Source organism: Anopheles marshallii, chromosome 3, assembly GCF_943734725.1.
Source record: "Anopheles marshallii chromosome 3, idAnoMarsDA_429_01, whole genome shotgun sequence".
NCBI classification, from domain to species: Eukaryota; Metazoa; Arthropoda; class Insecta; order Diptera; family Culicidae; genus Anopheles; species Anopheles marshallii.
Window position 1 is genome coordinate 34,006,239 of NC_071327.1, and position 18,805 is coordinate 34,025,043.

General features: G+C 43.2%; 1 protein-coding gene across 3 annotated transcripts in view; it reads left to right on the forward strand.

The window, feature by feature from the left end:
• Positions 1 to 18,805, forward strand: part of LOC128710887 (neural-cadherin) — a 188,891-nt gene that overhangs the window by 146,297 nt on the left and 23,789 nt on the right. For all 3 annotated transcript variants that reach the window (XM_053805742.1, XM_053805744.1, XM_053805745.1), the window contains 3 exons: positions 277 to 392; positions 2,190 to 2,354; positions 15,574 to 15,711. In XM_053805742.1, coding sequence (XP_053661717.1) covers positions 277 to 392; positions 2,190 to 2,354; positions 15,574 to 15,711 — 419 coding nt within the window. The remainder of the gene's footprint in view (positions 1 to 276; positions 393 to 2,189; positions 2,355 to 15,573; positions 15,712 to 18,805) is intronic.

The following is an 18,805-nucleotide window of genomic DNA, read 5'->3' on the forward strand; positions in this document are numbered from 1 at the left end:
AATGATAACAAAATCGAAGTCCTAACAGTTATACGTGTCAGCATAAAAGTAGACAAAATAACACGTGCTAGGTTTGGTAAACAGGAGCCTCAACCCTCGTTTCCGTAGCACACGACACAGGGCACAGATTGAGCGATCACAATATGTATGTGAAGTTTAACTAAACGGTTGTCGCCATGCCCTACACTACTGAGCCGATATCATACACTACTTTCTTTCTTTCACCTGATGTTTAACTCGTGCTTTTTTTCACTTTTCTTTCCCATCCTTCAACAGCGTCGCGTATTCGATATGAGATCACGAGCGGTAACATAGGCGGTGCCTTCGCCGTCAAGAACATGACGGGCGCTATCTACGTCGCCGGCGCCCTAGACTACGAGACGAGGAAACGAGTAAGTACAACCACTCGGTGCAACATTTTTCACACTGCGGCACATGTTTAGACAAACAGAACAAGATCGCAGCTCGTGCGCTAAAACTGAACGAAGCACCAGGCGCCTCCATCGATTGAAGGTGAAAACGTACAACGTTGCACACACATACTCACACACACTATGAGCGTGGTGAGAACACACAGAGTTCCTGACATGGAATTATTTTTATTGGAAATTTTATTGCAACAGTTTATGGATAACCACAGTGTGCGCTCTACGGAAACCGTCGTATAGACATAAGTGGTGCCATGAGTGCGTTTCTATTTGTTTATGCGTTTGTTGGATTTCTGACTCGCGTTTTTTTACTCTTTTAGTACCATTTTTTTTTTTTTTAGAAACCGTCGTATAGACATAAGTGGTGCCATGAGTGCGTTTCTATTTGTTTATGCGTTTGTTGGATTTCTGACTCGCGTTTTTTTACTCTTTTAGTACCATTTTTCACATACCCGCCCGCACATCTGTCCGCAATATCCGTGCACGTACAATGTGCATCGATTTGCGTTATCACACCTATCGGGTAGGGTCAAATAGTCGCTATCGGTTTTCGGATGAAAGTTGTACCACGCAACGGTTCGACCCGTTTGTGCAGTGTTATATCATCACTTATTCTTCTCAAGGGTGGCGAAACAACGAAGAAGATGAAAAATAAAACTACACACCAGGAAAATAACCGACACGACACAGCAAAAATCAAATGGATAGATTTATTATTTTTACGTGCCTTCCGGTACGAGCGCGCACATACGAAACGCTGCATGATCGCATGTGAGTACGATGGCTATAACAGTGGTGATGCAAAGCCAAATAACTGATGCAACAGAGGAAAAAATGTGCACGAGAAAGAAATGGTTAATTCTTCTCGGTATAAATATATTATACGACACTCAATAACAGACGCAACCATTCGGATCGTTTTGCGCATCGTTTGCATAGTATGCTGCAGCAGTGATTAATCGCAACAATGATGTGGAAAATTTATGTCGTATAAAAACTATCAAGTTATTACGTTTGAAAATTGAACGCTCTTCACAGAATTGGGCATAAGATTGGACTTTTTTCTTGTTATATATTACGACATCAATGCACTCAGCCATCCATCGTCGAAGGCTAAGAAGCGAATGATTTACGAATATCGTTTTGTTTCGTTAAGCACTCAACGGACGAGTTCCCGCTATGATTTGACATAAAACAACTTAACCATGTGGTGTGTCAGTAGTTCCAATAGCCTGTGGAGATATTCGCTTTCGAAGGGCAAAGTTAGCTGTGCTCCAGATTGTTTCGCTTTCACAGCTTACAAGTAACCGTTTAATGGATATTGTTTATGAGAGAAATGCTTCTTTCTAGCGATTTATTTTTGAAACCAATATCGTACGATGTACCAGATTGATGGTAAAAGTTCCAGCACACGGTTGGGCTGAACTCTTTCAGCGTCGAGATAATAGCTTAACACAGCGGTGGTCAATGGCTTTTCTAATCCATTTCGAGAATGCCGTCCCACAGTTTGGCTAAGTTGGTGGGAGGAAAACCCCCAACCGAACCGGTATATTGATCCCCACAGGATTTATGTCGCATAACCATAACAAGAGAAGTACCGTTGACGAATTGCGAATCCCCAAAAGCTTTCACCACTCATCAAAATGGAGACCAAATGGGGTCTGCCCCAGCAACATCAGCAGCAGCAGCTTTTATCCTCTCGCCCATTAATCCGTTCTATCTCTTCCTATTACTCGAATGCTTTCCACGCACACGCTCCAGTACGAACTTCGACTCGCAGCATCAGACAACCTGAAGGAGAACTACACTACCGTCGTGATTCACGTAAAGGACGTCAACGATAATCCGCCCGTTTTCGAGCGGCCAACGTACCGAACGCAGATTACCGAGGAGGATGATCGGAACCTACCCAAACGTGTCCTGCAGGTCGAACATACAATTTCGTTCAAAACTCCCGTTTTTTTTTACTCCTGCATCATTCCTGCTCCGACCTCATTCACCCGAACAGCAGCCATTGAGTTCGTTCCCCCTTGCCTGCACCCAGCGTGTTTTCTATTGATTTAAGTTTCGTATTGTAGTTTTCAGGTTTTTTCCCCAAGTGCTTTTTTAAAAGATAAATTATTTATTTAATATAACATGGTAGGCTAACAGATTTTCCTAGTTTTCAGATTAGGCGCATGGAATCTTTAATTTACATTCCCATCGAAGTCATGTAATATCGAAACGCACTTCGACTCCGCTACATAATACAAAATGTATTTATCACAAACAAAACTATAAATTATGCTTCGGGATGTTTTGTGAACTCTATCGCTCGTGTTGCATAATTAATGTTTCACAGGTGTAAGTATACGAGTTCACAGTGGCGATATTCAATGCTAAAAGTGGTGAGAGGCGAAACCAACGAATCTGTTTGTACGCATATCTTAAAACATCGCCTAATGCGATTATCTTTCTGTGGGTTTCATCAAACCCACTGTTGGCACACAAACCCCACACCACCCACCCTAATGAACGGGGCCAAAGAACCCGGAGCACGCCATATGTTTCGCTAATGTTCGAAATCAGATTTACAACTGATTAAATTTTATCACCTAATTTCCATCGCCATAACACTCGCGTGCGTGTTTCCCACGATGAAACTACCACTGCCGCTGCTGCTGGCCCTGCGGCAGCGCTCTAAATGGGCTATAAAATTGATAATTCATTTATTTTCCATAACTCATTGACAGAAGGTTCCCAAGCGACCAGGTCTGCGGTTTGGTCGCTGACGTTGGAAAACGCGTCTGTCCCCGCATCGGTCAACCTGACCCGGTGGTTTTGCCAGTTTTCAATCGGTGTTATGAAAAAGCCCCCACGTCGCTGGGTATTGTCGACCACCGGTGCAAACGTGGTAAAATTTATGAACCCTCTTCTGGACGCGCCCCCGGCGTTTGCCGCGATAGTTGACGGAGATTGGTGCAGCATTTCAGAATTCCCGATATAGTGGTTCGCGACTGTCGAAGTTTTCCCAACCGCAAATCAAACAGAAAGTAATCGTAAATATTTCACCGTTGCGGTTCTGGCCGTGTCTTCCTTGAAATTTTCCCCCTTTCTGGGCTGGAAAGTTTTGAATGTTGCGCGTTTGCGTTGGGACGTAAATTACCATCTCTGGCCGCGCGAGTTCCTGAGGGGTTCCGGCTGGGGCGCACTGTGCCATGGTTTGCTGTGGTTTTTCCAATGGGCAGATCGGCTTACAACTTGTTGAATAATGTATGCGCTCACTCGGTTTCACCGGTAAGTGATAGCGGCTACTTCATTCATTCTGGATGGGTCTTTCGCCAATGGTACATCGATCCCAGTTGGAGGTTGGTTGTCCGCGCACTATTCCTTCGCCGTTACAGTTTCATCGCCCCCGGTTCGGGGTACTTAATCGGATCACGCAGAATGGAAGCCCGCGCACACCTCGCGCCATCATGCAAACACGGTTTGCGAAACGTGCAACACACCGTTAACTAATTGCAACATGGTGGTATCCACCGTTCTTTTCTCTTCTCCTTGCAAATCCTACTTCCCTGCACCAGTACCATCTGACGCTGGTCGCCTCCGATAGTTTGAACGAAAACGAAACGATCATTGTGATCAATGTTAAGGACGTGAACGATATGCCACCGAGTTTCCCGCAGCAGGTCTACGAGCGCACGATGGACGAAGAGCTAGCCGTTCCGTTTCCGATTATGCAGGTTGTTTCTCGTTGTATGCTGCTACGCTCTTGCAGCTTACGCCTATAGGGTGATGGTGTCTAATAATGACTGCTTTTTGACGGTGGTTGTCTTGTGTGGTTAACGGTGGTGGAAAATATGTCCTTTGTGAATGGTTTTCCCCGTGCGGTAGTGGATGTTTCAGATGCTTGCCTTACTTATCGATTCCTTGCTGTACGCTTTGCCTTTACCGCCACAATACGCCTCACCGGCCATTCGCCTGGTCCAAAATCGACGAACCTTAATCCATCCATCAAAGTGGAATAGGAATCGAACCAACCCAAACCTACAATAACTTTCAATAGTATCCCTCTCTTACACTACTCTCTCACTGTTCCTATTCGCGTAACCACTCTGCGTACCACAGCTTACGTTTCACAATAGCATCATGATCCCTCACGTGGGAGTATGGGTAGCATGTTAATCGACTTGACAGTTGGCGTAAATCGACTTCTCCGTTACGGCAAGGCCTTATCGCTCGGCAACACCCACAGCCCCAGAAATCGGAGCTGATCTATCAAGCCTGGTGGGTTGTTTGGGACAGCGATATGGCGATACTTGGTGGTGGTGATGGTTTTCTGCACAATCGCTTTCCGTATTACTAACCTTCGCTGTTTGTATAAAATGTCCGTTGCTTGGCTGATGGTGGTGATAAAAAATAAACGCAGAAAAACAAAATGATTTACGAAACTCCATCGCTGTGGAAACTATTGTACGAATTGTAGACCGTTGGTGCTTCTTAATCCTGTTGCTAGATTAACGCAGCTAACTGATAGCCTTTAATCTATTTTGTTAATTCTTTTCTGCACACAGTCCATACAGACCTCGTCGTGGAATCAAAATCCACACAGCTTGGGAATTCGAGTATCTTTGAAACCTGCAAACATTCCGCTCCGTATCAAAATGTGAAACGAGCACCTGGGTATGGGATTAATTAAATTTTATTTGCTTTATACGCTACCGAAATCGTTTCACGTACGCATAAGGCAAATTCTTTGTTCTCCGTTCTTCCATAGTTGGCTGTCATTGTTTTAATTGTGTGTGATGACACTGTTGCCGCCGGGGCCGGGAAATTTTCAGTAATTGGGTGTACCAAGAATCGTTCCATCCGGTTCCTGGTATTTTCCCGCTTTGTGTGTAGAAATACAACATCTCGCTCACTGCTTAGGCGTATCAACACAGTTTGGTTGTTTAAAACTATTTTTGTTCCTAAACAACCATACCTTTTGATTAGATTTTTTTCTTTTTCAGTAAAGGTAACCCATGTAACAATGTTCGCAATTCCATTCCAGGAAGGTGTACATATGCCCTGTTGATATTGAAACGTTTATTCAAAGGAAGCCTGTTGTGTTGTGTTTGGTGGAATACGATTCGAAAGTAATATTTCCTTGTAACTAACCCCGAAAATCGCAGTACTCGTAAACAGATCAGAGATATTTAATCTTAAAACAGAAAACGTGTTCTAAATTAGTACAATTTCTAATTTATTTTAAATTATCTATTCCATTGAAATCGAAGGTCCAAATAATCCCCAATACCCTACGGCTGAGTTTTACGGGAATTTTTGAGTGAGTTCGTGATGAAAAAAATTAAAGAACGTGTTGAACGTCATAAACATTGAAGTTAAGAGGTTTTTGAATCCCTTTGAATTCAAAATACTCTATTAAAACGTGAACAAAAAAGAAACGATTAACAGAAATTTTCACGTCAAATGTTCCTAAAACTAGTGCATTACCAATGCAACCACAAGACGAATCCTGTTTCACTTATACTTTCAATAATGTGTTCTCCTTGCTGGTAACTTTGATTGGAAAAGGCAAAGTGTTGCCCAGCAAAGTTTATTTGCTTTTCAAGTGTCGCCAAATCGCGAAAAATTGAAGTGGATTTAATATTTGTCATCAAAGGTTGTACCACACATTCTGTCAATCACGGGCAGCTCAGGTGACTAACTTTTTATTCGATTTTACACTTTGACAAGTGCGGTTCTAAAGGCACCCCACACAAGTGTGACTGGAGGAGGTGCAAGGCTTCAAAGAGGAAATTGCATCTCTGGCCGCACTACGCCACTAGTGCGAATTGAGTGACATTCACGCTAGATGCTCGGTACAGCTGCATCGGGAAATAAGTACCGAAGAAATGCATGATCCTCCAACGGTAAAGGTCTTGAGGAATTGAGTTTTCTTGCAGCGATCTAACCTAATGCAAAGAAAGAAAAATCCCTTTTTTGCATATCTCACCCTTCGACATATGGGCGTTGGAGTTGAAAATTCAATTATCTGCTGCTCAAAATTGAATCCCACCTAGAGACCGAGAGCTTCAGCTTTGACGTTCGGAAACGGAACACGTTCGTTACATCGTCATGCCCGTTTTGAATGGCGTTGCGAACCGGCTAACGCTAATACATTCCACATACTCACACACACCGGCATGGGATGACATTCCGTCATATTTGAAGGTCCCTTTCGCTGTCTGATATTTCTCTTGCTGCTGTTGTACCAAATAGAATGTGGTATCAAAACTGGCAGCATCAGCAGGTCGGTTTTTGTGCAACGAGGTGATTTTTTTGAATGCAAAAACAAATCAATCCACTCAACATTAAACCGACAGCGCCGTGACATTGCTCACTGTGCATAGAGAATGTGCTCACAAATAAATGAAAATAAAAGGCAGTCTCATCCGGGAATTAATTCGATATTTATGCCAAGGACAAACGAACAGCGGCTAACATTGATTTTGCCGGTTCTGGTTCCTGGGAACGAACAAGGATTCCCGGAATCGTTTTGTCCTGGCTTTCGTTCAGGCTGCTTGCTGCTGCCTTCCAGCCGTGAATTACGTTCCTACTGCTTGCGGTTGTGAATGGGAAAAGCAGAAAAACAGACCAAAGAAAAATAAAATCCCACTCCGGTCCATTTCCGATTGAATCGTCCTTCGACGGACGGTGTTTTCCGGCCGTCTCCACGGCACGACAAAAAGTTGTACCGTGCTGGAAGCAAAATTAGTGAGGAAACAAGACAAGATGAGGAAGCAAAAAGAAAAAAGAAAATATACACATTCAATCTCCCGATACTAACAAGCCGCAAGCCACATGCAATAGTTGCTGTCCACCCGTGAAGGAAAAACGAATTTTCTTTATCAAATCAACCATGTTCCGGCGTTTCCATGGCCATGGTTTTTTTGTATGTATGTGTGTGTGTGTGTTTGTGAACATTCTCTCCTGCCTTACTGCTGTGCGCCGCCTGGACAGTGTCGCCTAAGTTCAGCTAGATGGTTTTGTTCGTTTTTTGGTCAATCTTTCATTATCAAATTGCGTTCATCGGCAATCACGCAAATGAAGCTCCCCATCAACTGTGCGATATAAATCCTGCCGAAGAAGAGACACCAAATTCGCATAGCAGGCAAACGAGTGTATGTAACAATCGTTGTCTAAAATGGGAATAATACTGTCAGCCAATGGATGCCCATAATTGTGCGTTGGTCCGTTTTTTTTTGTTTTGATATTCGGAAGGTTTGAATTAAATCCGGCTTTTGTCATAAGCACACACGCATATGTACTTGGGGATAATGACGCGACCATGAATTGTAATTGGGAATACTCTTACTCACGTCACGCCAGCTTACGGTATCCGTGGTGATAATCAAACTAAAGCTCTGGAGTGTGATGTTATATCCAAAACACAGCAAATATCCTACAACATCCTTTCCCATTGTGACCCCAAACAATGTGCCAGCTCCAATGCGCTACGGCAGCGCCTATTTTTCCATTAATTTCCGTACGTTTAAGCTCGATGATGGTTGCTGCTTTTTTATACCAAGAACCATCAGAATTAAACAGCGTACACCATCCGCATTCCCAATTTTGTAAATCCGAAATGATATTTCCCCTTTTATGTGGTACTTAACCAAATTTCCCATGGATGCTCCAGTCACCCGCATGCCGCGTAAAACTCCGGTACGATGGCCCAGATTTAAGCGCCCTAAAACCTCCCCATAACGCTGAGTGTGCTACTAATGGATATTAAAGAGTGCGTAATGCACAATGGCACTTGCGTGTCGATGCCCGCGATAATCGGTCGGCAAAGCGATCCATGTTTAAATTCGTCACAAAGCACTTGCCGTAATCTTTCCTCACGGCGCGGTATGCCAGTTCGATAGGGATCTTTTTTGTCGTCGACAAACGCTAAGTAGCCAATAACTTTAAACGATACCGTTTAGTGAAACGAGACAACCATTTTGTGTCTCATCTTATACGGTTTCTTGCAATGTTTCGCATAAAAACCAACAGTTTCTGTCAGGAGAAGCTTTTTCGCGTGAAAAAAAATGTTTCTAGTTAATTTTGCCACACTGGACGAAGATGTGCTTTTGAACTTCAAAAGAGACTTAACAGTGAAAGTTCGTCCCAAGTTGGTGCTGTCTAATGAACGGAAATTAAGTAATTTACCTGTCCATTCCTGTTCGCATGCCAGTCTGCTACACGCAGAACCGGAAGTTGGGTGAGTTTTAATGATGAATTCCGCTACCGTGGCTGGTTGCGTGGTGCCAGCTCGGAATGACGAATGCGATGCAGAAAATGACCATCTCTGTCATGTTCGTGTTTCTGGATGAGAAATTCACAAGCAGCAAGCGACAGTGTGGATATTTTTCATCTTTTCTCTCCGCATTTCCTTGCACCACTAATGTACGGATGGGGCAGGGATGAAATAGAAACGTTTGCCACCTTTCCTTTTGCTTTGACCGATCGCAGTGTTTGCTCAATGTTCGTTCTGTGAAGAGAGGGGAAAAAAGAACGCAGAAAGGAAAAGCATTCCAACTTTCCAAATTCAATTAAAATCTCGTTAGAACAATTTGTTCTAGGCAACAGTTTTGTCCATTTTCATGATATTCCTTTCCTTTTTTATTTTAGTTTCTTTTTGTGTGTGCCAATTTTCTTGTTTCGTTTTTTTGGTTTTACTTTTTTCCCATCTCTTTCTCACACACAACTTGCAACATTTCCTACGTATCTTTTTAACTTTGACCTAGCTATCGTTGGTAAGGTTTTATTTTTCTTTCTCCAAAAATGTTCCAGTTCTCTCAAGTTTCATTTGAACAGTCGCTTGGAATTGGGTTCTTTTATTTCCTTTCCTGTTCACTGCATCTCGCATTCAAGCATCACGAAAATTGCGCACCAATAGCTGCGGGGCCAAAGTATGCGGACTACTTCTTACTGCTGCCTCCGTCGGTATTACTTGTCCACGTTTCCGAGCGACCAGCTTCACGGGTATCATCCATCCCACAAATGCAGCTACTGTCAGTTTGGTTCATCGCGAGGGAAATTTATGAACATTGCGTTTTGTGCTCCAGCGAGGGCACGCATATACAAGTATGCATTGTGGCAGCTCGGTTCGTCTAGGCAAAAGAAAATAGTTGATCTAGTACAGAACGCTATACAAACGCTGTTGCACGGGAGTAAGTTTATGTTTTGTGTTATTTTTTCTCCCCTTTCTTCGTGTTTTTTCCCGGAAGCTGTGCTTTCTATTGCTTGACGAATGACGAAATGTTTGGTTATATTCGTGGAAAATTCTGAAAAATGCTATAAACATTGAAAGGTGCATGCCTCGTTGCTATTAAATCGAAACCCAAGCCGTTGCCGAAAGTACCTTCCGTTTGGATGGATGGACAATTTGATGGTGAATTGGAATGTTATTGTTATAGTATGTTTTGCCTGCCCCACGCAAATAACTTCAAAAACGTTACGTTCCTGCCAATCTTACCAGGAAAGGTAACATCAAAGGTTGGTAAAATTTTGACAAAGCAATTGTAATAGGTCCGATAGCCACCAAAGGCCAACAAGGAAAGGTCTTACCTTTACCTTTGGTTGTGTGTCGGCCAATTGACAAGGGCTCATTTCGTGATGGTGAATTATTCATACCGGCTATGCTGAGAGTACAAGACAAACAAACAAAAGACGGGCATGTAAAATTGGCCACCCAACAAAACAAATGACAAAACCATCCAACCACTCTGAACTCGTCCAATATATGTTACTCCCCGTGCTAGACAATCTCTCTGTACGTCTGTGCGGAATGTAGGCAGCATAAGATGGATGGTTTGCATTTCTGGGGTTCCTAACATGTACGAATGATCAATTGAAGCTTATAGTTGTACAGTATGACTACAGAACAAATTGCCGACATGGTGTAGCGGTCTTTTACGTCGACGAGCGCATCCCTGCGATTCCAAAACTACCGAGACTTTCCTGTGAGGTCACTTACCATTTCCGGAAGCATTGAGCATGCTTCGAAAAACGGGAGGTGGGTAAGAATTTTTGCAATCATCAGCACAATTATGACAGCTTTTGAAAAGTTCTCTCAAAATCGATTGCTTTTAAACGCTTTATGCTAACACTACCCGAAAGCTGGATGTTGGAAGCACAGCTTCAACCCCAGCTCCTAAGGGGTAATTGTACATAACAGATTGCTATGCATTCTAAAAAAAATTCTGGGAAATGTACGAGAAAAAATAAAGACTATTCCTGCCAACAACTCGCGTTGCCTGCTCCTGCTTGCCCACATATACGTTGCGTTACTGGCAATAAATCATCTCGCATAAATACGGTGGAGAGAAATACGGAACGTGCCTTAGCATATTTTAGTGTTGGTACGGTTGGGCGAAAAATAGTTGCACAGGGTTGCGGGATTGGGAACACTAGTGCCAATTGCAGTGCCCCAACGCTGAACTGGCGTAACATTATTTAGGTGATTTGTTTTTCTGGTTCTCCAATATTTTTTCACCCTTTGCTGTGTGCACATCTTTGCTGTTGACCTTACTGTGCATCATTACCCATCATAGCCGGTTTGGCATGTGCATCCGACCGATGCCAATCTTGCCGAGGCAGCGCTGCTCAACCAGAACAACTACGCTAGGTGCTTTTTCTTGTCAACTGGTATTAGCTTCCCCTGCAGTAGCTGACGACGGTAAAGAATCACCAACCCGATTTCAAAGGAAACCCAATTACTGAAAGCTTTCTACGAACCAAACTTACAATGGTGTATGTGTATATTTTTTGTGTGTGCCATCAAGCGATAACACCAAAAACTAAACAATATTTTCGCCAACTCCTGATGATGATGACGTCGAAGAAGTGCGATAGTGGCGCTAGTAGCGAAAAAACGAAGCCTGGATGCTAAATTACAAAGTTTCGGTACCGTTTAACCGCAGCCATTCGACAGATTTCGTTACAAAACTGTGGCCCTTCATCTACAGTCTCACTGCCAGTGTCTGTTTGCCATCTTGCGAAGACAAGTGAGGAATTTCTTAAAATTCAATATTTCATCCACCACTTCGCTTTGTCGTTGGGATCTTTTATGCCGCACGTTAAGGTGAGCCTTTGCCGTTGAACGGAAGCGTTTGGAAACCGGGGGCGACGAAGTGGTATAAGACGTTGATTATCTTCTGCACTCGTTTGGTCCCATCTCATCCGGCAGGGAGCTTCTTGGAACTCACGCCACCCTACGTGCCTACAGCCGATCGCTGCTAGTTTGCTTCGGATCGCTCTCAATAGTGGTGGCCAGGACGCAAGGTTATCTGTCTGGCTAAGTTATCGTAGATATGAAATATGAAAATTACTTTTCCCACTCCATCGAACACAGAGTTCTTCGGCCGCCCTTTTGGTTAGTTTCACCTGCGCTCGATAGTGTTTTTTTCTGTTTTTGAGTTGCATTATCTAACTTTTCCCAGAAATTGGAAGAACAGCTCGAAAACTCGCTCGTTCGTCTTTGCGGCTCGGCACAGTGAGTGGTTTATTTTCACAGCACTATTCTTAAGCCCCTTCAGAGACCAACTGATCATAACGCAACTTGTTCTGTAGTAGTTTTCCTTTTAAAACAACACTTTTAAGGGTCCGTCCATTGGGGGTTTAAGGGTCGTCCATCGTGACACTGCACTCAGGTGTTTCCCATAATTTGCGAGAATATAAGAAATTAAAGAGCATGAATATGATATCATATTTTATCCATGAACTGCTATTGAAAAACATTGTATTCCTAAAACTCTTTTGATCATACGGTACTCTGAAATGGGAATGCGTTTTGTAGTGCAACCTCAATCAACATCAGTTTTCAATCGACACTTCAAAACTATTTATTTGGAAATACTAACATTTTTCTCGCAATGTCATGAAGTGGCAGAATAAAAAAATAAATAAAAACTTTGTGCTTCATAAACCAAATGAGTTAAAGTTCAGTCAACAGTCATCAAAAAAGTTTCAACCAATGAATTGCGTTGAATGAAGGAACATAAAACACGGAAATCATGTAAATGCACGGAAATGCTATTCCAACCATCTGAAAACCCGCCAATGTATTTCAACTTCCGGTCATCAGACCGAGAGCGGCGGAAAACACCCAGACGGATGCAGTAAATTACATCAGCTATTATCATCCGCAAACTATAATCAACCAAGGGAGCGCTCATAAATTCCCACCACGACTACGATGCAAAAGCTTAATAAATTTCCCATCATACAAAACTCATTTGAAAGCATCCCTTGGCCCGCTTTTCATCCCCTTGCTTGTAAAAGCTCTCTCCTGTCACATAGTGGTGCTATGCGAATTTGACTACAAAAACACAAAATAATCCCATTTTTATATCATAAATCGAATTGGCATCCCATTTGTTGGTACTTTCACCCGATGCCACGTTAATTGCCTTTCGGGGACGAAACAAGTTTCGGTAACATTATAAAATGTGTGCACCCCGGGAGTAGTGTGTACAAATTGAAACAAATCACTAATTTGTAGTAACATTCCCGATCGGCCCATTAGTCACGTGAGGATTTTTTTTACACCAACCATCACCAAGGGGGTCTAATTGCATTCAGTCGATAGTGTGTTTGATTAAATCGACACGAACCTTTTTGCGAGCATGCTTAATCACATTAGGCGTATCAGATTTCCCCAATTCGCAGGGAAATGCAACATATTTTCGGCTCTATAATGGTGTGTTCCTTTTCACACCCATTTTGAGTTAAATCCAACAAGCGACGTAAAATGATGTACTGATTACGTTTTCATCTAAATGTACCTTCCTATTATCTTGATTAAAACAGAACCAAATGACATTTTGAAGAGGATACTATTTTGTTTGTGTAATACATTCAATGTTTGGAAAAATTTCTACAAAAAACAGTACCAGCCGCCTTCATTAAAAACGTTGATTAAATTTGCCATTTTATCGCAAAGCATCATTTCGCCCCAAATATCGGAAGGAGTAAAGGTATATCGATGTTGTCCAACGCGACAACTTGACTTGATGCTCCAAATCCCAAACCCATCGTAAATCAGCTCCTGATTTGCGTTGCCAACCTTTATCGCTACAATCTGCCGTAACAAATCTGCTTGACGTAATTTACACTTAATCGAAAACCGATCAAGCTATCGCCAAACGTGACGCAAAACCCGATCCAAACGCTTGAGCGATTAATTTTCCTCCTCGCGTTCGTTTGGTGGGGATTTCGTCCCTTTTACAAAAGACCGCAATGGATGTCACAGTGAGAATCGATGCGTTGATGGAGTCAAGCCAAGAATTTGGTTAACATTATCACCGATGTTTTAGCATGGTGAACCGGCTGTCTGGCTGATTTTCCGATAGATCACGAAACTTTGAGGTTTCGTGACGCAGCGCATGAATATGTGTGCTAACGTTCTGATTCAACCTTTTGAACAACTGTTTAGGTTGGTAATTTACAATATCCAATACATTATTGTATGTGTGTTATGTTAACTTATACATGCAATGTAATTATAAAATTACACTATTCAATTTAATTAACATATTATCATTTACTTGTAGAACACTATTATAGTTGGTAGTAGCGCAAGTTTCTCTTCAACGACAATAAGTCTTGTATTCAAATGAGAGAGCACATTGTAAGCTCCTAATTGTCTAGAATCTTGTGCCATTCTAGCGTCGGTTACACACGTCCGGATTAGCACACATTTCGCACGTACCTACACGGCATCGAATAAATGAGCCATCTTAGATCCAATTATGACTTGCATTCATTCGTAAAATTAACTATGAAGAGTGCGAGATTATTCGATTCACTTCATGCTTGAGTCCACACCAGCACGCAACGGAATCCGTTAAGCTTCTTAGCTCCCCCTATGGTGCGTTCCTGTAGCTAAACGCATCCCCGATGCACATGCCTTCGATGCAGAAATCGCACAGAAGTGCATTCGTGCATGTCGTGCACTCTGTACACCTCGTGTACGAATGCCGCTCATTAGTGTCCCCCGGGGGGCATCGGAGATCCTTTAATCCTAGCGAATGCAGCTTTGCCAGTTACCTGCACCCGGATGAAAGATGCGCACCAAACCGGAGACGCGACAAAATAGTGTCATCAACGGGATCCTTTTGATCCGGGCGCTAATTAAAATCTAATCCATCCGCTCGCACATTAGGCCTTTTTATGAGTGTGAAAATGTCAAACGAGAGAGGCCTCAAAATATCCGGGCCACACCTGTGCCGCGCTTCCCGTGCCATATGTCTACATCTGCGTGACATCGTACCGACCCCGGGATATTGCTTGATGAAAAGTTCTTTAATTTAACCTGCACTACTGGCAGTCAGAAGCGGAAAGCAAAGTGATAAACGCAACATCGGCTAGAACACGTTTAACAAGTTCACATAGCAAAGAGGCTCGAGACGTTCGTACGGGAATATGCGCTTTCATGTCTAGCAGAGCGGAAAATGTACAACTTCAGATGAAATGATGCTTTGTTTGCAGGTTACTCGGTTAACTACTTGCCGGCTATATCAGCACGGACAGTGGTTTAATTTCGACGCTTGTTTACCGATTCCATGTCTGGTTATCTTCAAAGAACGTGCACATCCCCTTAACCACAAGGTCTTGATTAGCGAAATCTAATCATCTTGAATCTGTCTGGTTCTATCGATAAAAGTACGACGTATCTGCGCCAAGTAGTGTTTATCTTGTGCATTTACTGTATCTTTGGGATTCTTTTGTAACTAATCTAAATTTAATTTATTTAACTCTCAACTCGTACCATGCGCTTATCGTCGTTTTGTCCGGGCTACGGTAGCTGAAAGCTTCTAATGGAAAAGGAAAATCTGTTTCACTAACCATGTAGATGTTTTTTTTCGATTGCTTTGCAATTTGCTATTAGTACTAATCCCTTTATCCCGATTTGATCCGTTTCATCCAATTTGCATAAACCTTCCCTCCCACTCTGTGCATGTCGTAGGTTCCATCTCGTAAAATAGTTGCTTCCTTACAAGGGCCGACATCTTATTGTAGCTAAACCGAAGTATCATCACTGATTGATTCTATTTTGTCTTCCCTTTTTTTCTACATATACTCACACAACGTGCATACCGAACAACATGCCGGCTAACGGTTCGGAGTACAGGTTACGGCAACCGATGGTGACAAGGATCGGCCACAGAACATCGTCTACTTCTTGACCGGTCAGGGTATCGATCCGGACAATCCTGCCAACAGCAAGTTCGACATTAATCGAACTACCGGGGAGATTTTCGTGCTTAAGGTAAGTCACATATGTACCACCCCCGTACTATTGCGGTCTTAATTAACTACGATCGTGTTCTCTCGCTCTCGTACATCATACGGCGAACAACATTGAACTTGGATTCGTTGCTAGAAATGCGTGCCGGGTAGTGCCGCAAGCTACTGTCTAAACCATTCCCGGTCACACTTCACGTCCACTAGCGTTCAAGACCAATCGAAAGCATGTACCAGTCTAGCTTTCTGCTAGCATCAACAAGAATTCGAACAAATCGATACGTCTCCGTTTCGCATCATTGCGAATGATGCCACCGCACTAGATCACTTCGTTGACATCGAGAGCAAATTGAATAATTTCTGACCATCGTGTGACCATTTGACTTCCGGCACACAAGAGCCTCTGTATGGGAGTAGAGCTAACGGCACAACGGAGCATGAGAAAGTTTTCCTCTTCTTTCAATCACCTCACCGTCAGCTTCATAGGCTCCGAGGGGTTGGCTTAATCATGCGACGACGCCGACAAGAATATTATGAGCATTGCTTCCTCTCAATATGTCGGTTGCAGTACAGTCATGTCATCAAGTAGTCGACCGGGTTTCCATGCGTCCTATTTTCTTTCGACCGAACCCCTTTTGCAATAATATCCTTCGGAGCGATTTTCCGTTTCCGGTCGTAAGCTGTCATAAATCAAAAAACTTTGCACAATTTATCTTACCATGTCCGCACATCGACATCGATATCTGGGCAAACGCTGGAGTGCTAGACGCGGAAGTTGCCGAGTGTATCACGGCACGGAGGCAACGCAACGTTGGCCGCTGTCAACATTCGTTTATGAAACGATGAAAACGCCGGAACTAATCTGCTTGCCGGTGGTCTTCCGGTAAATTAATGACTTCATCACATCGTGCGAAGGCGGATCAGGCAACGAGCGCGTGACTGCGAGGGTATTTCATTTTTATTCCAGAACACCGAAAAGTCATAAATTCAAATGAGAGATTTCAGCTTACCGATGCGAAAACTTGGCATCCCGCGCGCGCTCTAATTGGATGCAATTTAGGGCGCGTCAAAGCGCGTGCTGCAATTAAATTGCTACTTTTGCTGTGTTAAATTTTCGATAAAATTTTGTGGAAGGATTTTATTATCGTTGTTTTGTGGTGATGGTTGAAACTGTGTAGAAGATTTTATTTTTATTTCTGTTTTTCTTAGCAAGAAAGAGAAAAGTGTTATTTCAGTACGAAGCAACGGTGACAATGATTTACGATTTCTGCAAATCGAATGCCATCAAACTTTTGCCACTGCAAAAGCAAAAAACTGTTAAAAGCTAACTTGTGCTCATCAAAGTGCTAGCCAAGTGTCTGCAAACTAACCCACAGAACACCGACACCTGTTGAGTTTGGGCAGTGAAAACTTTTATTATTTTTTTTTAAAGTCACAACTAATAGCGCACCTCCAAGGGGTGGCAACTTCCCGCAATTGCCTCACAGTCAATAAAGCTGGCCATTAAAAATACATTTGTGAAAGCTTGACAAAACTTAGCGCCACTACCCGAAGCCAGTTCCGGGTTCTTGATGCCTTTTTCATGACATCGGAATGGCTTCACTATCTCCAGCATGTCCAAGGTTGTGACATTTTACATGCCTCTAGAAGCGACGATGTTCAAGAACCATTCTAGAGTGTCTCGTGCTAAGCACTTAAAAGTTATCAAATTTAACGCTTTGCCAGAGCGGATCGATCTTGCCGTGAAGTCAAGAGTACTGTTAAAAAAATATCGAATCCAGTGTCCTGTATGTATTTGTGTTTTGTCACACATTTCGTCATGAGGTATACTGTGCAGAGGTGAAAAGTTTTACCCAACTTCTGACAGTCTCACCGTCAGGCTGGGTTTGAGCTACTTTGGTGAAACTTTGTCCAACCCTCACTACCACATCCACACACATCTTCCATTCAATCGATGCGTGAAATATGTGATCTTCCATGGATTGTGTGATCTTCGGCACCGGACATCAAGGAGCCAGCTCCAGCGCACCAGCCGTCATACGCAGACCATTCTCCGCGGGACACCGTCTGTGCAGATCACTATTTATTCATCTACGTCTAGCAGCACTGTTCTGCTTGCCGGGAGAAGGAAAATAAGTTCTGCTTCTGCTCGACAGCCCTCTCCCATCGGGGAGAACTACGTTACTTTCGGATCGTATTTTAAACGCATCCCGTTCCGATGGACCCAGTGGGAAGTAACAAATGAGAAAAGATGTCTCCAGACTTTTGCTTTTCTTTTTTTTCACCACTCTAGCCGAAAAAGTTTTGTGCCTCGTTCTGGTTGTTTCATCTTTCCTTTTTTGCTGTGGCGATAGCACGAAAAAAGGGGACGCATGTGCATGTAGAGAGAGAAACTGGCTCTAACGAGGCCAACAAGGCAAGAAATTATAGACCAATTTCCGAAAATCAGGAAGCCCGGGAATAATGCTGAGAAGGAAACACACACCATCGGGTACGAAGGAACAAAACTTTGTCGGTTATCACCGCGCCACCGGTGAGATAGTGAACGAAGAGCGCAAAAGGTTCAATAAATAATATTTAAGTCGGCTCGCTGCACCACATGGGAGCAGCGACCAACAACAAAAAAATGGACTCTCCCTCACATAAGGGTTCGTGGCTTTTTCCCATCCCCGCGGGACCAGCGAAAGAAAGCTTATGCGCAACCACTTGTGCCAAACTTGATCACTTTTTTGTCCCCATTTTGTCTTTTCGTTTTCTGCCCACTCAAATACCCTGCTGCGGCTGCTGCTGTGAGGCGGAAATAGCACGGATGGTGAATAAAAGGTTGGAATATTTAGCCTGCGATTTCTTTTTGTGATCGCAACTGCTTCCGCCTTACCGGGAGGGGTATAATCCTCAAGCAATCGTTCGGTTCCGGAAGTGTCACTCAAGGAGCAATAAAATCTTAACACAAAGCGACCATTCCCCTTAGCTGCCTTACCTGTGCATGTACCAGTCGTGGTTGTACAACTTACGACGTAAACTTATCTCGAACTTATCAAAACGGCGCCGTACAAGCAAATGCGGTCCTTAACCGACTTTGGGCCAAAGAATTGTTCATCCCTTCAACTCGACGACTC